The sequence below is a fragment of the Diceros bicornis genome, chromosome 40 (assembly GCF_020826845.1).
Source record: "Diceros bicornis minor isolate mBicDic1 chromosome 40, mDicBic1.mat.cur, whole genome shotgun sequence".
Taxonomy (NCBI): Eukaryota; Metazoa; Chordata; class Mammalia; order Perissodactyla; family Rhinocerotidae; genus Diceros; species Diceros bicornis.
In genome coordinates this window covers 4,938,168-4,959,939 of record NC_080779.1, presented here as the reverse complement: position 1 = coordinate 4,959,939, position 21,772 = coordinate 4,938,168, and the positions used below count along the sequence as shown (strand labels likewise).

The window sequence follows — 21,772 nt, the reverse complement described above, 5'->3', positions numbered from 1 at the left end:
GAGCCGCATCCAACTGGGCCCAACCTAGGACAGCTAGCGCCCCTACTGACCCCTGAGATGTAATAATAAAGTGATTGTTGCTTTAAGCCACTGAATTTTGGGATGGTACGTTACATAGGGGTAGCTAAGTGATACAATGCCTTATACACTAATGATGGCAACTTGGAAAGCAATGCCCCAGGTGTTTTTTACATGATCTCATTGTAATGCTTGCTTCTGTTGAGAGCATGGCCCTGGCCATAACATTTTAGGCAATTCATATCTGGCTGGTCCCAATCCTACAGTCTCATCATACACAGTACAGTAACAGGAGCAGAGCAATCAGAACCTTCTCCATTCATCCGCCGCCTTCCCCACCCCGCCCCACCGCACACAAAGAACTCACATTGTAGCATCTGTAGATGTCTTTTTTATTAGTTTATTGAAATTGTCAAATATAATAAGTTATTTATACAGAGTTAGACAAAAACATTGACAGTTAAACTTCATTCACTAAGGCCACAGCTCTAGCCTGGGGTGTTTTCTAAATGTTTTTAAATACAGCAAAATAGTGACCGTCTCCATATAAGAGCAGGGTGGAGGCCCAGCTTTGGTTGGTGATGGTCATTATGGTCTCACTGACTTGAATTCCATAATGCAGGCTACAGTTCATCAGAGGAAACCTTTCTTGGATTTGTTTCCAAATAAGTAAATGACAAAGGAATGGGTAAATCTATAAGGACTAGCTCCCTAAAAATGGCAGGCTGAGAGTCAATGAAACACGGTCTGATGCTGGCTGGCTCTCTGGCCCCAGAATTCTAACAGCGTGAAAGGAGGCAAACGTCCGGGCCGGAGAACTGCCACCCCTGCTCCTTCACTGACAACATTGCTCCAAGGCAGCTGCAGGCTGTTATCCTGGAATAGCATGCTCAACACCGGTGGCGCCTGCAGTCTAATGAAGGGGAGCCTCTCATCATCCTCATCACAAAACAGGAGAAAGGGGCACCGCAGGATTTCCAAGAGGGTTTAACAGGATAATTAAGTTTTGCCATGGAGTATTTAGCTTGCAGGATACACCAAATAGATTCTGAAAAAGAGCAGCTAACAGACACAGTAAATGATGATATTAAATATTCAGGACCTAATTGTGATCCTATCACAGTGTGTTCTACATTCATCGGTGGGAAACTGTTTGTTGGCTTTAAACACATGACTGATTTCCTCCCCCAGAGCATTTGCTCAGTCAGGTGACTCATCATTTTGAAAACACTGCTTTACAAGGCAGAGCCGAGTTACTGTGGAGACATCCACGGTCGGCCCTGCTGTCAGCTCAGCAGCGAACGCTAACCTCCGGGATGCTCACCACTCCGGCCCCAAGCTCTTGGCAACCGCAGGTGTATGAGAGAACTTGCCAAGAACAATGCCAGTTCATTAACTGTATCTCTAAACGTGTGCCAACAATTGCAGTTACTCTGAATACTCCAAATCTGCGTTTTCTGTTTTTATTCCCATTGTACTTGATGCTCACACTGTGTTCACACGGAGGGCCTCGAAGGCCTGGCATTTCAAAGAGCTCAATTTCCATTATGCTCACCTGAATCTTACTTTTCCTGATTACAGAATCACAGACTAACCTCTCATTTGCAGAAGAGAAACTGAGGCTTAGGGAGGGAAAAGAAAATGGCCCAAGTTGGCACAACTAGAACCAGGTCCCTGGACTCCACGCGCAGGCTCTCCCTGCACCGCGGGGCTCCTCTTTCCCTGACTGGCTCAGGAGGCTGGAGTGAAACTCCCACACCATGAGGCTCATCCACAAGTCTCAGACACTCTACCAATCTAGAATTACGTATGGCTGAACTCTTAGGAAGTCATCATTTTCCTCTCTAAGTCATCATTTTCCTCTCTAAGCATTTTCCAACTCTAATGAGTTGACCACTCATTTCTCTCTGAAGCAGAAACAGTCTGACACACAATTTAAATGACTTGTGTCCTTGAGCACTGCTGCCCAAAAAGGGTCAAATCTGACTAAGAATGAGAGTGGAAGGCAATTCATGTGCAATACAAAACCACTGTGTTCCCAGGCCTAGGACTCACGCAGTAAGTGACACTGGCTACCGCATAGGTCTCCTTGATCGGACAAATGCATGCCTTGCATATCAGTGACATAGGCAGGCCAGAGTGAGCTCTTGCAGTAGTGACTGGAGGACAGGCCTCATTTCCTCTTGTTCCTTGGAACAATCTAAGGCATACCCTGGTGACATAGCAGAAAAAGTCTTGATTCTTGGCAGTCTGTTGGCACAACTCACAGCTCCAGAGCCCTCATAATCCTTGGTGCATCCCAGGGAGGACAGTCCACAGGCATGCTCCTCAGGGTGTAATCGGTGGCTGGGAGGCAGGCGGCACCACCCCAGCCCACTCCAATATGTCTGCGCACAAGGACTCCACGGCATCCAGCCGCTCGATTTGTACCAGTTTTGTGAGCAGCTCTGGGATGCTGTAGCCTGCCGTGCTGATGCGGTCAAAGAGTTGCATGCCATCTGTCATGCCCCCAATCTCATCCCTCTTCAGTCCAAAGCTCTCGGCGAGATGGCGCCACGTTTTCACAACCGCCTTCTCGGAGTTGTATGTGGAGCTGAGCATTCGGCTCGTCTTCTCAAGACAATCAAATGGCAGCTCCGTGGGGCTGAGACCTGCAGAGACAAAGGGCCGCAGTCAGACTTCACAAAAGGTAGTCAACAGAAACTCAACACCATCAAAATTATTTTTTCAACCTTTTTAAAAAAATTGTAAAGTGAAACACAGATGCAGAAAACCACACAAAATAAAAACATAGCTTAAGGTGAACAACACTGAGGACTTGGCCAGCCACATGAGAAGCCTCTCTATGAGCCCTAATTCCAATAATAGCTCCTTTCCTCCTAGGAAAAATAACTACCACACTGACTGTTACAGTAATACCCTCAAGCAATCACCAAAGCCTTCAACACAGGCTACCCTTAGTTGGGTAACCCTGCCTTAAATTGAGCTGGGCTGAGGAGGGGGTCAAATGGACAGTATCATGTCCCTTTATGGGTACAGTAGTCACCTTTACGAAAGGTGCTCTCAAAGATAGCCCAAAGTTGGTGTTATCTGGGCCAAGTCACTGCCACCTCTGTGGTCTAATGGTTCTCAACCTTTGCTGTACATTAGACTCACCTGGAAGCATTTTTAAAAAATAGATATATTTTCACTTCTGGAAGATGGAGTAGACATGCTTTTCCCTATTCCTCCTGGTAAGCACAGGTAAAAACCCTGGACACTATGCATAAAGCAAACACAAGAGGAGAGAAAAGATAGACTGTTAGGCACCTTGGGACTGGCACAATGACACGGTGGCAAGCTCCTGGGGTTTTCTTTTGCCTCTTTATCCTACACATGGAGCTGAAGATCTTAGCAATCCAGAAATACTAACAATAACAAACAAAAATAGCCCCAACAAAAGCCTGCTCTCTCTAGCTAGAGCAGAAAGAAAAGAGAAGCTTAGCAAGAAGCAACCATTTAGACAATAACTGCCTTATCACAGCCAAACACCACAGCAAAAGCCATGGCCCCACCCCACCAAGGCCAGCAAAGGCTGAACGGGGAGCCTGGACGTCCATCCTCAGCAGGCTGCACACAGCACCAGGGTGGTGCTGGAAGGCCAGTAGGAGCCTGGACTCTCTCATCACTGGCTGGGAACAAGCCTCCCCACCCACATGGTGTCAGTGGAGACCACTTGGAGAAATAGATTTCTACCTCCTAACCAGCAATAAAAAGAAGTCCTTGCTTGAGTGTCAATGAAGGCTGAGTGGGAACTTGGACATCTACCTCCACCTAGCAGTAACAAGGTGGTAACTCCTTCCCCTGCCACAGAGGTATTAGAGGAAGCCAGCCACAACAAAAAGTTTAAATAAGATCCAGAGATTCATAACATGACGTAAAACTGTCCAGGTTTCAATAGAAACTCACTCATCATAGCAAGAACCAGGAAGATTTCAAGTGAATAAAAAAAGACAATCAGGGTCCAGCCTGGTGGTGTAACAGTTAGGTTCGCATGTTATGCTTTGGTGGCCCAGGGTTTGCCAGTTCAGATCCTGGGCGCAGACCTACTCACCGCTCATCAAGCTATGCTGAGGTAGCCTCCCACATAGAGGAACTAGAAGGACCTACAACTAGGATATACAACTATGTACTGGGGCTTTGGTGAGAAAAAAGAAAAAGAGGAAGATTGGCAACAGATGTTAGCTCAGGGCCAATCTTCTTCTTCTTCAAAAAAAGAAGACAATTAAAAGATGTCAACACTGAGATAGAGATATTAGAATTATCTGACAAAGATTTTAAAGAAACCATGATAAAAATGCTTTAACAAGTAATTACAAACATGCTTGAAACAAATGAAAAAATAGAAAGCCTTAGCAAAAGACAGAAAATATAAAGAACCAAATGGAAATGTTAGAACTGAAAAATATAGTAATCAAGATAAACAGCTCAGCAGACATGCTCAACGGCAAAATAAAGACAGAGGAAAGAATTAGTGGGCTGGATAATAGAATAGGAATTACCCAAACTGAACAACAGAGATAAAATAAATTGAAGAACACAGAGCCCCAGGGACCTGTGGGGCTATAAAAAAAGATCTCACATTTGTGTCATGGAGTCCTAGAAGGAGAGGAGAAAGAGAGTGGGGCTGAAAAAAGAAGTGATGGCTGACAACTTCCCAAATTTGGCAAGAGACAGAAGCCTACAGATTCAAGAAGCTGAGAAAACGCTGAACAGGATAAACCTAAAGCAATTCCTATCAAGACACATCATAAATAAACTTCTGAAAACTAAAGAGAAAGAAATCTTGAGCACAACCAGAGAAAAACAACACCACACCTATGGGGGAAAGTAATCAGAATAGCAGTGTATTTCTCATCAGAAACCTGAAGGCGAGAGGGAAGTGGCATAGTATTTTCAAGTACTGAAAGAAAAGAACTGTCAACCCCGTATCCCAAACCCAGTGACAATATCCTTCAAGAATGAGGGGAAATCAAGACATTCTCAGGATGAAGAAAAACTAAGAGAATCTGTCACCAGCAGACCTACGCCAAAAGATTAACTAAAGGAAGTCTCTAAACAGAAAGGAAATGATAAAAAAGTGAACCCTGGAACATCAGAAAAGAACACCGTAAACAAAATTTTGGGTAAATACAATAGGTTTTCTTTTAAGTTTTCTAAATTATGTTTGCCAATTGATGCAACTGATGTGGTTCTAAATATATGTAGAGGAAATATTTAAGACAAATATTTAAGACAACATATAGAGAAAAATATTAAGACAATACTTAAGACAACTATAAAGAGGAAGAACATAAAGGGAGATAGGTTTTTTATACTTCATTCAAACTGGTAAAATGCTGATACCAGTAGACCGTGATAAGTTATGTTTATATAACACCTAGAGAAACTACTAAAATAGCTATGGAAAAAGATGCACTCAAAACACATCAAATACATCACTCAAAAAACATCAAAATGGATTTCCAAAATATATGCAAATGACCCAAAGGAAAGCAGGAAAACGAAAACAGAGAAATGAAAAACAGAGACAACAAACAACAAACAAAAAATAAAATAACAGTCTTAAACCGTAACATATGAATAGCTTCACTGTATGTAAATGGTACAAATATCAACTAAAAGCAGAGCTTGGCAGAGTGGATTTGAAAAATGACCCAATTGTATGCTGTCTATAAGAAACTCATGTCAAATATGATGATATAGGCAGGTTGAAAGTAAAAGAATGGAAAAAGATATATCATGTAGAAGGAAATAAAATTAATAAAAGGAAAGCAGAAGTGGCTATCACCTCAGATAAAGTAGACTTCAGAACAAAGGAAACTACCAGAGACAGAGAGGGACATTATATAAGGATAAAAGGGTCAGTCCAGTAAGAAGACATAGCATTCCTAAATACATATGCATCAAACAACAGAGCTTCAAAATATGCAAAGCAAAAACTTGCAGAACTGAACGGAGAAATAGACAAACGCAGAATTATAGCTGGAGACTTCAACACCTCTTCCTCAGTAATTGGTAAAACGATTAGAAGGAAATCAACAACACCATCAACCAACAGAATCCAGTCAACATTTATAGAACATTCCACCCAACAATAACAGAATACACATTCTTTTGAAGTGCAGGCCATAAACCTCAACAGAAGAATTTAAAAGAACTGAAATTGTATAAAGAGTGTATTTTCTTACCACAATGAAATCAAACTATAAATCAACAACAGAAAGATGACAGAAAAATCTTCACATATTTGGAAACTAAACAACACACTTCTTTTATTTATTTATTTTTTGGGGGCAAGAACTGAATTTAGTTCATTATATTTATTTCCCCATGGAGTTAATGCATTTAAAGACATGCTTTATTTTTCAAATGGAGACACATTGCTTTCAGAGACCTTTAATAGGTTCCTACTAGTTCCCTTGACTTTCCTTTCTAAGAAAATCAGTTTGCATGTGGGGGTGGAGGGAGGAAAGACTGTGGAACTACCTCCTTTTTCTGGGAGGTTCCGGAACCAAAGGCTGTTGGTGCCTCCCAGGCAGGGAGGATTCAGCGGCAGTCACTCCCTCTCTGTGAGGAGAGCCACTGGCACTGGGGACAACTCCACAGTGCTGGCCTCCTACTGCACCGCGGGAACTCTGCTCTTCAGCAGGCCTCTGTTGACGCATTTGGTGTGGGATGAGGAGTAAACAACACACTTCTAGATAATCCAAAGGTCACAGAGGAAATCTCAAAGGAAATGTTTACAATGAATAAAAATGAAAATACAACATATCAAAATTTATAGGACACAGCAAAAGTAATCCTGAGAGGGATATTTACACCACAAATACATATATTACAAAAGAAGAAAAGTCTCAAATCAATAATCTAAGCTCCCATCTCAAGCACCTATAAAAAGATTAGCAAAATAAACTCAAAGTAACAGAAGGAAGGATATAATAAAGAAAACGGCAGTAATCAATGAAATTGAAAAGAGAAAAACAATACAGATAAATGTGAAAAGACCCAGTTATTTGAACAGATGAATAAAATGGACAAATTTCTAGTAAGATTGACGAAGAGAAAAATAAAGACACAAATTATCAACATCAAGCAATGAAGAAGGGGGTATCACTACAGACTCCGCAGACATCAAAAAGACAATAAGGGAATACTATGAGCAACGCTACACACATAAATTTGACAACTTAGATGAAATGGAACAACTCCTCAAAAAAGCACAAACTTATTGCAGCTCACCCAATATGAAATAGATCATCTGAATATTATTATTATATTATAACTATTAAAGAAATGGAATTTGTAGTTTTAAAAATCCCCCCAAAAGAAATCTCCAGGCCCACATAGTGTCACCAGAGAACTCTACCAAACATTCAAAGAAGAATTAACACCAAATCTACATAATCTCTTCTGGAAAATAGAAAAGGAGGAAACACTCCCCAACTTATTCTGTGAAACTAGTACTAGCTGGATACCAAAATCAGATAAAGACAGTACCAAAAAAGGAAAACTACAGACCAATATCTCTCATGAATATAGACGCAAAATCCTTAACAAAATATTAGCAAATAGATTTCAACAATATATAAAACGAATTTTACACCATGACAAGTGGGCTTTATTCCAGGATGCAAGGCTGGTTCAATATTTAAAAATTAATGTAATCTATACACAAAATTAATGTAAATAATTTACAAAAAACCTAGACCTAACATTATACTTAACGGTGAAAAACTGGATGCTTTACCTTCAAATCAGGAATAAGGTAAGGATGTCTGCTCTTACCACTCTCACTCAACCTAGTACTGGGAGTTATTGCCAGTACAACAAGGCAAGAAAAGGCATACAGATTGGAAAGGAAGAAATAAAACTGTCCCCATCTGCAGATGTGATTATCTCTGTAGAAAACCTCAAGAAATCTACAAGAAAACTCCCAGACCTTTTAAGTGAGTTCAGCAAGGTCACAGGATACATGATACATACAAAAATAAATTGTATTATTATATACTAGCAATCAACACATAGACATTGAAATTAAAATAAAATATTTACCATCATTCAAAAAATAAATGAAATACTTAGGTATAAATCTAGCAAAATACATATAAGACTTGTATTCTGAAAATGACATAATTCTGATGAAAGAAATCAAAGGAAATCTAAATATATGACGAGACATACCTTTTTCATGGATTAGAAAACTCAACATAGTAAAGCTGTCAAATCTCCCCAAACCTTGGTATACAATTTCTATCAAAATGCAATTGATGCAGTTGCTATCAAAATCCCAGCAAGAGGGCCGGCCCTGTGGCTTAGCGGTTAAGTGCGCGCGCTCCGCTGCTGGCGGCCCGGGGTTCGGATCCCGGGCACACACTGATGCACTGCTTCTCCGGCCATGCTGAGGCCGCGTCCCACATACAGCAACTAGAAGGATGTGCAACTATGACATACAACTATGTACTGGGGCTTTGGGGGAAAAAATAAACAAATAAATAAAATTATTAAAAAAAAAAAATCCCAGCAAGATATTTCGCAGATAGAGGGACAATTATTCTAAAATTTATATGCAAAGGCAAAGGAACTAGAATAGCTAAAATAATTTTGAAAAAAAGGAATAAAGTGTGAGCACTCAGTCTATCTGATTTCAAGACATTATATAGCTATGGGGATCAAGGCTATGTGGCACCGGCAGAGGGACAGACACATAGATCAATACAACAGAACTGAGAACACAGAAAACAGACCCCCACAAACACGCCCAAGGTGATTTTTCTTTTCGGGGTGAGGCAGAGCTGCCCTGAGCTGACATCTGCTGGCAATCTTTCTTTTTTATTTTTTGCTTGAAGAAGACTAGTCCTGAGCTAACACCTGTGCCAATCTTCCTCTACTTTGTATGTGAGACGCCTCCACAGCATGGCTGATGAGTGGAGTAGGTCCGTGCCCAGGATCCAAACCCACAAACCCGGGCCCCTGAAGTGGAGTGCATGGAACTTGAACCACTCGGCCATGGGGCCAGCCCCTCAAGGTGATTTTTTACAAAGGTGCTGAAGCAATTCAATGGAGGAAAGACAGCCTTTTCAACAAACAGTGCTGGAACAATTGGACATCTATAGGCAAAAAAAATGAACTTTGACCTAAGTCTCCTGTCTTACATAAAAATTGACTCCAACTGATCATGGACTCAAACACAAAACATAAAACTATAAAACTTTTAGGAAAAAAGTCATAGGAGAAAATCTTTGGGATCTTGGGCTAGGCAAAGAGACCTTAGCCTTGATACTAAAAACACAATTTATAAAAGGAAAACTTGATAAATTTGACTCAAAATTTAAAATTTTGCTCTTGAAAGACCCTATTAAGAGAATGAAAAGATGAGCTACAAAGTAAAGAAAATATTTGCAAACCGCACATCCATCAAAGGACTAGTATCTAGAATATATATTTAAAAAACCTCTTGCGCAGGCCTGGTGGTGTAGTGGTTAAGTTCGCGTGCTCCGCTTCAGTGGCCCAGGGTCCGCAGGTTTGGATCTCAGGCATGGACCTACGCACCACTTATCAAAGCGATGCTGTGGCGGCGTCCCATATAAAGCAGAGGAAGATGGGCACGGATGTTAGGCCAGGGCCAGTCTTCCTCAGCAAAAAGAGGAGGATTGGCATCGGATGTTAGCTCAGGGCTGATCTTCCTCACAAAAACAAAAAAACCCAACGAGGTATGAAAACATACCTCTCAGAATGACTAAAGCAAAAAACAGTACCACCAGCACATGCTGGTGAGGATGTGGAGAGACTGGATCACTCAGACATGCTGGTGCGAATGTATGTAAATGGTACAGCCATTCTGGAGAACAGTGTGGCAGCTTTTTAAAACACTAAACATGCAACTACCATACAACCCAACAATTGCACTCCTGGGCATTTATCCCAGAGAAATGATGACTTACGTTCACATAAAAACCTATACATGAATACTTACAGCAGTTTTATTCGTTATGGCCCCAAACTGGAAACAACCAAGATGTTCTTAAATGGATGACTGATTAAACAAACTGTGGTACATCCTTAACACAGACTACTACTCAGGAATAAAAAGGGACAAACTACATTACACATGACAACCCAGATGAACCTCCAGGGAATTACGCTGAGTGCAAAAAGCCATTGCAAGAGTTTACACAGCGCATGATTCCACTCACATAACATTCTTGAGATGATAAAATTGTAGAAATGAAGAACAGATTAGTGGTTGCCAGGGGCTAAGGAGAAGGTGGGGTGGGTGGAAAATGGGTGTGGCTGAAAAGGGCAACCTGAGGTATCCCTGTGGTGATGGAAATGGGCTCTGTCTTCACTGTATCAATGTCAGTGTCCTGGTTGTGACTTTTAGGGATGCTTTGGCAAGACGTTACCATTGGGAGAAACTGAGTAAAGGGTACATAAGGTCTCTCTATATTTTCTCTTACCACTGCATGTGAATCTACAATGATCTCAAAATAAAAAGTTTAATTAAAAACAAAACAAAACACATTGATGCCTGGGACTCACCCCAGAAAAATCCCATCAGGATCTCGGGGCAGGTGGGGTGGACTGGGCAGAGGGAGAGAGCACAAGGCTCTGCAGGTGACTCTACTGTCAACCCAGGGAGAGGCCCTGCTGGTCTGAGGCTCTCAGCCCTGGCTGTGTGGGCGTCACCATGGGGCTATAAGGCACACTCGCCCTGGGGTGGCTGAGCGCATAGGGCTTTCCACTCTTCACCCGCCCAGTCTCACTGGAGGGGCTCCTCTTTCCTGTGGGGTTCCTAAAATTAATTTGACAACCACTGCTCCTGGGGTATAGGCTCTTAAAGCAGAGACATCTTCTGGAACAGAGAAGAGCTTTCTAGGGTGACAGAGTGCAAGTCTTAGAGCATCCTCCACTGGACAGCTGATGGCTCCCAGTCATGCCAGGCTTGAGCAGACAGGCTCACCCTGGGGCACAAGTCTTTATGGAGAGAAGCCACGTTTCAGCAGGCAACTGAACAGTGTTCTTGGCCCCCAGAACTCATCCTCAGTAGTTATTTCTGGCCAACAGAGCACCCAACCAGCAAGCTTGCCCCAGGCTCAGGGTGCTGGGCTTGGCCCGAGGGGAGAAATGAGCAGCACCAGGCCCCACTCCTGCCACCCAGGCCAGATGGGCAAGGCCCCAGAGAGATGCCAGGGAGATGGAATGGAGCAGCCTGATGAAGGCAGGGAAAACCCCCTAACTCAATGAGGAGGGTTTTTCCCTCCTGGTGAAGAAGAAAGCAATTTAGAGACTTGTCTTGGTCCCCTCACAGGAGCGGCAGGACTCCTGTCAGAGGCTCCTCCTCACTGCTGACCGTCGAGAAGGGCCTTGGGACAAGGCCTGGGTCAGCGTCCCCCCGATGGTCCTTGTACACTTACCTTCGACCACTCCACACACGTTGGCATACATATCCAATATCTTTTTTCTTCGACTTTGAATCTATGAAAAAGGTTGAGAACGTTAATTTTCAGAAAAAGATCCAAATCCTCCATCTCAGTGTTGGCAGGTAGCTGCTTTCCCTTGATTTCCAATCAAAAATGTTGAACTGAGTCCTCACATGAACATCTCATCCACGATGCACAGGGAGAAAGCCTTTTCTTTGGGTTATCCACCTCAAACACTCTCAGTGCCCACTGGGGGCACTTCGTGGGCTCCGCTGGACATTCAGACTCACAAGACAGCCAGAGGCCATAGCTGGCATCGGTCTGTTTGGAAGGATGAATGTAGGGGACCCCAGCTTGCCAGCGGGCAGCCTGGGATATCGTAGCCGTTTATGCAGCAGTCCACAGAGCTGGGCAGGAGCTCTCCTCTACCCAGAGCACGCGGCTCGGTGCAAGGAGACGAGGCCCATGATGGACAGGTGTTAAAGTAGCCCCAGATGGAAGGTCTCATGCCCCACCAGAGCCAATATCTCTGGTAACAACTCCACAGGCCTCCAGGGCCCCTGCAAGCGACAGGCCCCACTACAGAGGTCGATGACTGGGCAGCCCAGAGCATGGTGTCCCCATCAGGACCCACACCAGATCCAGCCTCCCAATCAGGGACATTTTTACCGTGAGCAGGGTTGCCTAGCAACATAGATGACCTGAGGTTAGGAGCAGGCTGCTGGTGAACCACGTGCTAGCTTCTCAGGCAGCCAGGGCCAGGGCTGTGCTCATCTCTGCCCACGTCCCCTGCCACGGCCTGCTTCAGGTGATAAACCATGTGGAGCATTTTTACACAAGAATGCGTACTATCTATATCTATCTATATATTTGTTTTGAAACTTATTGTTTATTTATATGTAAATATATGTTATGTTTATATATAAAACATATATACATGTCTGGTTGGCTACACATCAGTATGTTTACAAAGGCTTTTCCTGTCCTATGGTATTCCAAGTCATTTTAACTTGTTCTCTTTGCTTATTATTTTTCATTTTCTTCTATAAAGCTATATAATAAAAGAAATGTCTGCTATTTTTTAATATCTTGTTTTAAACCTGTCCCCCATCTCGGTTTCCTGGCTTGGGCTCGGCTCACAGCAGAGCTAGGTCAATAAGAAAGGCTGCGGCCCATCCTCCCCTCCAGTCCCCGGCGGGCCTCACCCCGGCCGCCTTGGCGGTGGTGGCCGACTTCTCTCTGGCCAGGTGGACCAGCGACAGCAGGCACAGCTCGGGGGAGCCCTGCTTGTCGGAGGCGGGCTCCTCGTCACTGTCCATGCTCCGGCTCAGCAGCTGCTCGTTCTCCGACGAGGCGTCGTTCTCGCTGCGGAAACAAGAGGGCGGTCCTTGGGGGCGCCCGGGAAGGTGCGGCCCAGACACGTTCTCCCGGGGCAGACCATCGGGAAGCTGAGACTTGCTCCTCTCTTACCGAGCAGCCCGTGAGCACGAGGCCCCGGACACAAGATGAGAAAGGCATCCTCGGCTCTCCGCTCCCTTCTGCCCGAGTGCCTGGGTGCAGGGGGGCCTACAGGTGCTGTGAGCAGATTCACAGGGAGCCCTGCGAGCTCCTCAGGGCGTGGGGCTGCCAGTGAGGTGGGGACGGCACCTGCTCATCTCTCCACCCCCACCCGGCCCAGTAACGGTTTCCTGAGCACGTCCCGGCTTCCTGCATTTAATCCAGACGAGCACCAAGTGCATCCTCGTGTCTTCAGTCAGCAAACACGCTTATGTGGCCGGCCCTGGCCCCGTGCAGGCTCTCTGGGATAATGGGGACGAAGCTGAGTGGAGCCTGTGCCTGGAGAGCCCCCTCTTGACTAGGGGTGACCTGGCTGAAATGTGTGCATCATGGGATGTGGGCCTCAGCAGGCCCGGCGAGGGGCTTGGGGAAATCCCACAGGAAGGCATGCGGGCTCAGTGCCCGGGTCCACGGCCCTAGGCACATGTGGGTTGGAGCTTAAACTCAAAATCATTTCAAATACATGAAAAACAACTCCTTTTTTCATAGGCATCCTGCTTGCTTTCTGTGGTTTGGCTGAAGACATTTTTTTTAAAGACTGGTATTTGCTGGTGAGCAGGTTACAGGTAGGAAGCCCACACTCAGACACCACCCTTGAGACCGGATGACACAACGGAAACAAAATCGACGGGTGAAGCCCATTAGGTTTGCAGGCCTCCGTGGGAGTTGGCTGGCCTGCCTCTGTCCCTACCTGAAAGCAGGTGACGGGGAAAAGCACCACCGTCCCAAGACTACTGCCCCTCATACCGCCTGACCCCTGCTGCAGGGCAGTGGTGAGGCTGAGACCCGGTGCTGACAGGGACTGCCTCGCTGGTCCCCGCTCCCTTGGGAGCCATCCCCAGCACAGCCTCCAGGCAGTGGCCAGGCTTCTCGCTGCACTCCTTGCCTGGCATGCCCAGCACCCCTCCGGCTCAAAATCCCACGGGGACCCCTGACTTCAGCCTGAGGCTGGGGGCCACCCACCCTACAGCCAAGCGGCTGCCTTGGCTTGACTTACCTCTTGGCAGTCTTTGCTGGAGCTGCTGTCAGCTTCTCGAATTCGTCCTTCTCAGAGAAAATCACCACACTGTCTGTAGGTAAACGGGAAGATTGGGGAGGGAGGAGTTAGAGTGGGCTCCCAGCTCCAAGCTTGTCCTCCCCCTGCTCACTTCCTCTTCAGCAGACCCCCTGGTGACTAAACCACACTGCCCTAGGATTAGCACAATGGGGGTGCAGCAACACCTTCCTGTGGCCCCTGTTCTAAGTGGCACAAGAGCATAAGCAGTGAGGAGCAGGCTGTTGGGGCACTGGTGAGAGGGGCAGACAATGTCCACCCTGGAGGACGGACACCCGTGTTCGTAGGGGCTCTGTTTGCAGACCTTGGGCCTCTTTCTTCTCTTCTTCCTTGTTCACTTGGGCTTCCACGCTCTTCACGGGTTGGCTGGTGCAGCAGGCTGGTTGGAGAAAGAGGAGGATGTGAGTAGCCAGGCTCACCAACTGGGTAAGTTGATGGAACTGTCCAAGAGGGAGGGGGTGTGGGGCAGGAGTGGGGTGTTGGGGAGCAGTCACCTGGGGCAGAAGGCTTCGTCTTCATGATGTAGAACATGATGATGAGGACAATGGCAATGGCCATGATGAAGATGGTGGACATGGCAATGATCAGGGCCGTGGCCAGGTGCCCTTGGCCTGAGAGCTCTGTTGGAGTTGGGGAGAGAAGGCAATGACGGAGGCTAATCCAGACTTCTCCAGAATACCATGGTTCAGGTTTGCTGGTTGTTCCTGGGGTGCTTGCTTTTGGTTCTACCACTTTGGGAACCCCGAGCAAGGTGGGACGTGAAGAGGAAGAAAGGCCCAGGAACAAGTGTCCTGAAGACACTTCCATCCAAGTTGTTTCCAAGCAAAAGTCACCTCTGAGGGCTAGAGATTTTATTCTTGGTTTGGCTCTATCTTGTGTCTCCTTCATCTTCAACCTTAGTGTAGTAATAGAGTCCCAGGGCAAAGGCGGAGCAGAGGCTGACGCACCCTTCCTCGTTCTGTCTCCCACACCACAGCAGTCTCTCCCCGGGGGCTTGGCTGTTTTCTGGTACTGTCTGCCGTTGACATGTAAAATGCCCTAACGCTTGTGCTCTTTCTCGGAAATGACCAAACAAGATCCTGTTTCTTGTGGAACAGGATCCAGGTCACCTACCACCCAAATGGGACAGGGACAGCATCTAAAGCACCTGGACCATCTGAGGGAGGCTGCAGCCTGGTTTTAAAAAGAGGCCCCAAGATGGTAGCCCAAGAGCTGCCCGCCCTCCCGGGTGGGGTGTGCCTGCAGGAAAACTGGCTTCAGGCTGTCATTTGGGGCTATCATCCTCTGGATGCTGGGTATGGATAATACAAATGATTTAATACTCTCTGTGCTGTGTGCTACTTCCCCCGGGGCCTGGTGGAAACGAGACTCCTACGTCCTGGCAGAGTCTCCCTGCTCTGATGCGCTGTGTGAACATGCAGGAGGGGCAGGTTGCGGGGTGAGGCTGGTGTGCTGAGCGTACCATGAGATTATGAGGGCCTCACTGAGACCTAGGCCTTAAATATGCCGAAATAATGGACGGCATCGAGACAGTGTGAGAGGGAAGGAGGAGCCAATGAGAGGTCGTGCTCTGAGAGAAACTGTGGACCTTTCCATCTCTAAGGGATTACAGAGTGAAATGTAGTTATTGGACGTGAACATTCAAGTTCAAGATCAGCAGGTTTATTGGACAGCCAGCGACAGAACTGCTGTGGACGTCAGGCCCGAACAAGCCCAAGCTGGTGCCTCTCCAGCCCTCGCCGCTGGCGCCCTGAGCACCTGGGACCGTGACCTGATTAGAACGCCACCGGGGGCTAACGTCCCCGGACACCCACAGCTGATCAGTTCCTCTCCTTGCAGAGATAATTGCTAACTTCCACCCACCGGGGCACCGGGTGTGATTAGATCACATTAGGGAAGTGAGATGAGGGGGGAAGAGCTCCACAGCCAGTCCTAATGATTTCCTCTCTCCCTCTCCAAGCCCCGCTTCCTCCTAGCCGCCACCTCCCGAAGATCAACACCTGTGCGTCCTCCGTACCTTTATGGGCGTGCTGGAAGGGAGAGAGAGTGCTGCTGCCGGAGGTGCTGGGGAGGCTGGCTGAGACTCCGGAGGCAGCTCCTGCACCTGCAAGAGAACACAGTCGCCGGGCCTTCCTCAGAACGACCTGGGGAAACCTCGCCTTCTGGGACTGAAACTCAGCTGCGGCCACGGAGCTGGATGACCTAGAATTCTGGAGGATGAATGGGCTAGGGGTGCAGCCAAAGGAAACATTTTAATTTCTTAGCGTATTTAATAATCCCTCAAGAGCATTCTGAGCCCTCAAGGGTTATTGTTCTTTAAATAAGACCTATCTGAGAGAGAACTCTGCTGAAACTGAGGAGCAGGTGCTGGGGAGGTTTGCAAGCCTCACCAACTCTATTTTCCTAGAAACTGAGATGAAATATGCAGTCTATAAAGAGGAGAAAAGTATGGGTACGTAAAAATATTATTGGGGGAAAATAACACTTGAGTAATTCTTCAATTACATAGAACAGGGATGTATTTTTTTAATTTTTTAAATTTTTTTGCTGAGGAAGATTTGCCTTCAGCTAACATCTGTTGCCAGTCCTCCTCTATTTTGTATGTGAGCTGCTGTCACAGCATGGCCACCGACAGATGAGTGGTGTAGGTCCGCACCCAGGAACCGAACTGGGGCCACCGAAGCAGAGCACATCAAACTTAACCACTAGGCCAATGGGGCTGGCCCAGGGATGTATTTTTAAAACTTTTTCTTGTTATAAAAGTAATTGATGCTTATTATGAAAAATCTGGAAAAAATCAGAAAAGAAGTAAAAAAAATCACTACAGCTTCACTGTCTAAAGTTGACATTTTGGTGTATTTTCCTCTAGGATTTTTCCTACGACACATTTTTTAAATAGTTGTGATCAAACTGTTTTAAGAGCAGAAATGACCTTTGCCTTCCCTCGAAACCATGATTCATAAAACTCCCCTTCTATGTAAAAAATGTCACTTAGCAGGGATGCCACGGAAGCTGATTTTGTGATCAGTCAGATCGCTAAGGAACTGTTTGACCAAAACAAACAGAAGTGTTCCGCCACAGAGAAGATGATGTCCTGATGGTTAACCTTCCTTTAGGCCAGACTTGAGTTTTGCAATTAATAAAAATGACCATGTTTTAGATAAGCTTCCTTCTGTGTCGCTTTTGTCTCTACCAGTTTGGAGTCATTCGTGAAGTGGGTCTGCCCGTGGGAAAGCAGCTCCTGAGAAAAGACAGGTGAGTGCCCCCTGGAATCAGCACCATCGTCCTCCCAGCCAGCCCAGCGGGGAGGAATGTGCCCACACTTGGACCCTGGCCAGCCCACTGCGAGGCTTCCGTGAGAAACAGGGAGGTTTTCCTTGAGAAAGTTCTCGGGAGAACACAGACACCTGCTCTCTGAGCGGTTATTTCAGAATTGCTTGGGGCAGCCCCGGGGATCGGTGACCCCGAAAGGCCTGCTCTACAGTCCTCCGTTTGTGTCCAGCAAGTAGAGGAGGTCACAGGAGTGCAGGGTTACAAACTTTTGATCCTTCCACCTTGTAAATAGAAACAGGGCAAACAGAAAGCCCTACAGACAAGATAGGGGGAGGCTGGGGAAGGAGCGGACAGGCTAAGGACTGGCTCGCGTGACGCTCCACTTCTGTGAGGTGCCACGCGCCTCAGGGCTCAGCTTAGACAGGAAATGTGACTGTCGCTGGCGCATGAGAAATGTCATCTGCCGGCTGAGGGGCAAAGACGCAGGCTCTTGGGGCAACAACCCCACCCCCTCGGGCCCTCCTCGATATCCCTGGGACAGGAGCTGGCCTGGGAGCCCAAGGAGGCTATTGGCGCCATCCTGCTGCCCCTCCAGCCCAACCTTGGAGCAGTTTCCATGTTGCTGAAAACAAACCACTTGCTTAGAGCTCTAAAAGCCAGCGTGTCTCCTCTCTGGAGACTGGCGGCTTCTGGAGCCCAGGGACTTCACTTCTCTGAGCTCGTGGCCTCTGCCCCTTTGCCTGGTGTCTGTCACCTGCAGAGCTGCCTCAAGCGTGGGCATGGGTGCCTCCAGACCAGCACACGATGGAGGGGCAGTCCCTTCCCTCTGTGGCGCACAATGAGTTCTGTGATTCCCGCCTCTTTCCTTCTTTTTTTCTCAACTGCTGGTCATTGGAATGCTTCTCAGCAATTTTACCAAAAGAGGGGGGTTGCTGAGGGGTGGACGGGGCACCAGGCAACAGGCCAGCCTGTGGTGCCTTGAATCAACAGAGACCCTGGAGGTGACCTGCTCAGAACAGAGGCGGGCACGTCCCGTACCCTGGGCCCCCGATCTCGTGTCCCCGGGGCCTCACTCCTTCTTTCTGGAATGGTGGCTGGTGAGGGAGCAGGGAGCAGGAAAGCGGGGCTTGGTGGGTGGTTGAAGGAGGAATGGTGACAGCTGGAAGGCGCAGTTCTTTCTTCCTCTCTTGGGGCTCCTCACACCTGTGTTTCCCTGAGTACTGCCCCTGCTGGTGTCCAGAGCTCAGAGAGATGTTTCTTTGCCTTTCAGGAGGATAAATACAAGCTTTCGCCTGCCTCCCACCCAAAACTTATGATCAATCTCTGATTTTTTTTTTTTTTTGTGAGGAAGATCAGCCCTGAGCTAACATCCATGCTAATCCTCCTCTTTTTGCTGAGGAAGACCGGCTCTGAGCTAACATCTATTGCCAATCCTCCTCCTCCTTCCCCCCTGCCCAAAGGCCCAGTAGATAGTTGTACGTCATAGTTGCACGTTCTTCTAGTTGCTGCATGTGGGACATGGCCTCAGCATGGCCGGAGAAGCGGTGCGTCGGTGCGCACCTGGGATCCGAACCCAGGCCGCCAGTAGCGGAGCGCGCGCACCCAACCGCCAAGCCACGGGGCCGGCCCAATCTCTGCTTTTTAATTAAGCCGCTCACCTGGCCTCAGAACCAGTGGCCTATTGGGGAGGTGCAGGTGGAAAGAGGCAAGCCCCGGGGGGGAAGGAGCCTGTCTCTCAACAGCTGCGCACAGTCACGGGGCGGAGCCGGAGGCCCGCATCTTCCTACTCACAGGCCATGCTGATGCCCTCTGAGAGCCTCCCTGCGGGCTGGCTGGAGGTCTCTAGCCCACCTGCACTGCGCTGGGAAGCATCCTGGCAAACTTCATCCAGTGATGTGAGAAAAAGTGACGTGGGGCAGAGCTTCAAGCATAACCTGGTCTTTTTAAAAGCAAACTGGACCTTGAAAACGAAGCTGATCTCTTTGGTGAGGGGCTCAAGGGAGCTTAAGCTACGTCGTCAGGACAACAATACTCAGGGGCTCAATTTGTGGATGTTTGTCACTTTTGTCTCTTCTCGTCCCGCCCTGCTGGGGCTTGTGGCTGAGGCTGGGTGACAGGGGTTGGGGTTGTGGATACAAATATGCCCAGGCCTGTAGCCTGGAGAAGGACCATGAGAGCAGCCTAGTAGCACACGGATGTATGCAGTGCCTTTGCACCCACCGGCAGGGCTGGTTATACAATGACCTTATGGAACAATGCCTGCAGGCAACTCTAACTCAGTAACGCACATCTTGCTGTGCCCAGTGGGTGCCCTGCCTGCCCTCGGTCAGGTGGCAAGCTGGGCTGTTCCTCCATCCTGACTTACTAGATATTTTCCCCCAAGCAAACTCTAGCACATGTCAACTGGACAGCCCTGGGCTGATCAGAAAAACGTTCTGTTCTGGACACATCTGAGGGTGAGAGGGAAGGTGGGCAGGAAGGCTGCGGGACTAGAAGTCGATCTCTGTGGACAGGTGCCCTCAGGACAGCATGCCGTCGCCACCAGGACCCTGCACTGCACGTTTTCCTGTTCCAGGTTCTGCCCTGGTCTAATGAGAATTAACTCAGCACTCATAAAAATATTCGGTGTCTGGGAGGTTTCCCTCTGTTCCAACACACGCCATGTATTTCTGGTTCACTTGGCCTCCGTGGAATGAATAGTTGATGAAAATGTTTCTCAACGTTGCTTCTGTTGGGTGGTCAGCTGCTGATCCATCTTACCTTCCATAATGCATTGGAGCCCAGCTTTGAATAAGCAAAGAGGAGGTATTTTATAAGACGGGGTAGGGAAGGTTGGTGAAAACGGTAGTCTCAGAAATTTCCACACAAGCTCTACATTAAAACGAAAGAAAGTGGGGCCTGGTTATGCTTAGCTCAGGGCTGCATCCGAGGCAGCACTGCCTCGGGACAGTGGGTGCTGGAAGGTGGGGGCTCTGCAGGGTGTGGTGCACCTTCCTCAGGAGGATTTTGAGAACTGCAGCATATCATTATGGTGATAGGATTTACTGGGGCCTTTGAGGTTTTTTAATTCACAGAATTAATAAATATGTCGGTATGTATTAGAGACTGGGATTCTCTACTACGTAGGGCACACTGAATTTTTAGGAACGATGTGTTTGTTGATGCTCACAGCTGTCAACCAGGCGCCCTGAGGCTGCTGCATTGGCTGAGCACCCCCTAGTGGTGGAGCCTGGAACAACGAGCAGAGCCTTTAGAATCTGGCTGATCCAAGTGAAGTCCCGGGGGAGCTTGCTAGAAACGCATCTCCCGCCCCACCCCAGGGCTGCTGCATCAAGATTTGTTTATTACTAGCACCCCTGGTGATGTGTATGCACTTTCAAATTTGAGAAACGCTGCGTTAGAAACAGCTGGAAACTGGCATTCGGGGAGGCCAAGGCTTCACATTTGAGTGACATCACAGGTGGCATCTGAACGGAAACGTGCCGGGGCACTCCTGGTAACAGAGTGGAATCCTCCGAAAGGCCAGTCTGAGTGACAATAAAAAGCAATGACGATGGAACAGTTGCCAGCGGCCAGGCCCAGCCTGTCTCACTGACCCTCCAACACTGTGTGGGAGGGGTTCTTGCGAGCCCATTTCCCAGCAGAGCTGACGGAGGCACAGGAGGGCAGCTGGCAATATGCAGCCTGCACAGGACCCCGCAAGGACCGAGGCGGAGCTGTGCTCACCCGCCAGGCCGTGAAGTTTTACCATTACGAGCGGCACTGAGCGGGCACCCCCTACGCATTCGATGCGTCTTCCCATCCTCGCAACAGTCTCACAAGACCAGGTATCCATTTTATGGATGAGGAAACTGAGGTACAAAGTAACATTCCCAAGAGTGGAAACTCATAATGAGACCCAAATCTGATGCCACACACTTTCTTCCTCTCTATTACACCATGCCACCTCGTTGCCATTACAACACAGATTCCCTCAGGAGGCAGCCCTCAGGCACGAGTTCTCAGGACGTGCAGGGAAAAAAGAACGCCAGCAAGATTTGGTTGCACCCAGTGGATCTTGCTCTTTAACTGAAAAATAACTGAAGGGCTTTTTCTCTCCCTTTCGTCCAATGTTGACTTGCCAGGACACAAACAGTGATGGGACTGGAGGTGGCAAAGGGTGGGGAAGGCTGGTTTGTGCACTGCAGCCACACGTCCGTCGGGAAGGCAGGCCTGCAGCTTTCCCGATGAGCAAGTCACAAGCAGGAGAGGAGCGGAGGCCCTGAGTCCCCCGGCGCGTCCAGGGCATTGGGCGCCCCCCCCCGAGGGAAGAGGCTTCTTTTACTCGTGCTTCGTGCTTCCAGTTTCCAAAGTGCTTTGTGCACGTGCACATCACCCCTACTGGTATACCGCGAGGGCAGCATTTTCA

The 21,772-nt window shown here is 47.7% G+C and overlaps 1 protein-coding gene across 1 annotated transcript in view; it reads right to left on the bottom strand.

Annotated features, from left to right (window-relative positions):
- Positions 1 to 1,920: 1,920 nt before the first annotated feature.
- Positions 1,921 to 21,772, bottom strand: part of EDAR (ectodysplasin A receptor) — a 32,166-nt gene continuing 12,314 nt past the window's right edge. Inside the window, exons 5-11 of the mRNA XM_058534327.1 lie at positions 16,109 to 16,195; positions 14,586 to 14,711; positions 14,396 to 14,470; positions 14,035 to 14,107; positions 12,686 to 12,845; positions 11,475 to 11,535; positions 1,921 to 2,669 (exon numbers count right to left, since the gene is read on the bottom strand). Coding sequence (XP_058390310.1) covers positions 2,347 to 2,669; positions 11,475 to 11,535; positions 12,686 to 12,845; positions 14,035 to 14,107; positions 14,396 to 14,470; positions 14,586 to 14,711; positions 16,109 to 16,195 — 905 coding nt within the window. The 3' untranslated portion in view covers positions 1,921 to 2,346. The remainder of the gene's footprint in view (positions 2,670 to 11,474; positions 11,536 to 12,685; positions 12,846 to 14,034; positions 14,108 to 14,395; positions 14,471 to 14,585; positions 14,712 to 16,108; positions 16,196 to 21,772) is intronic.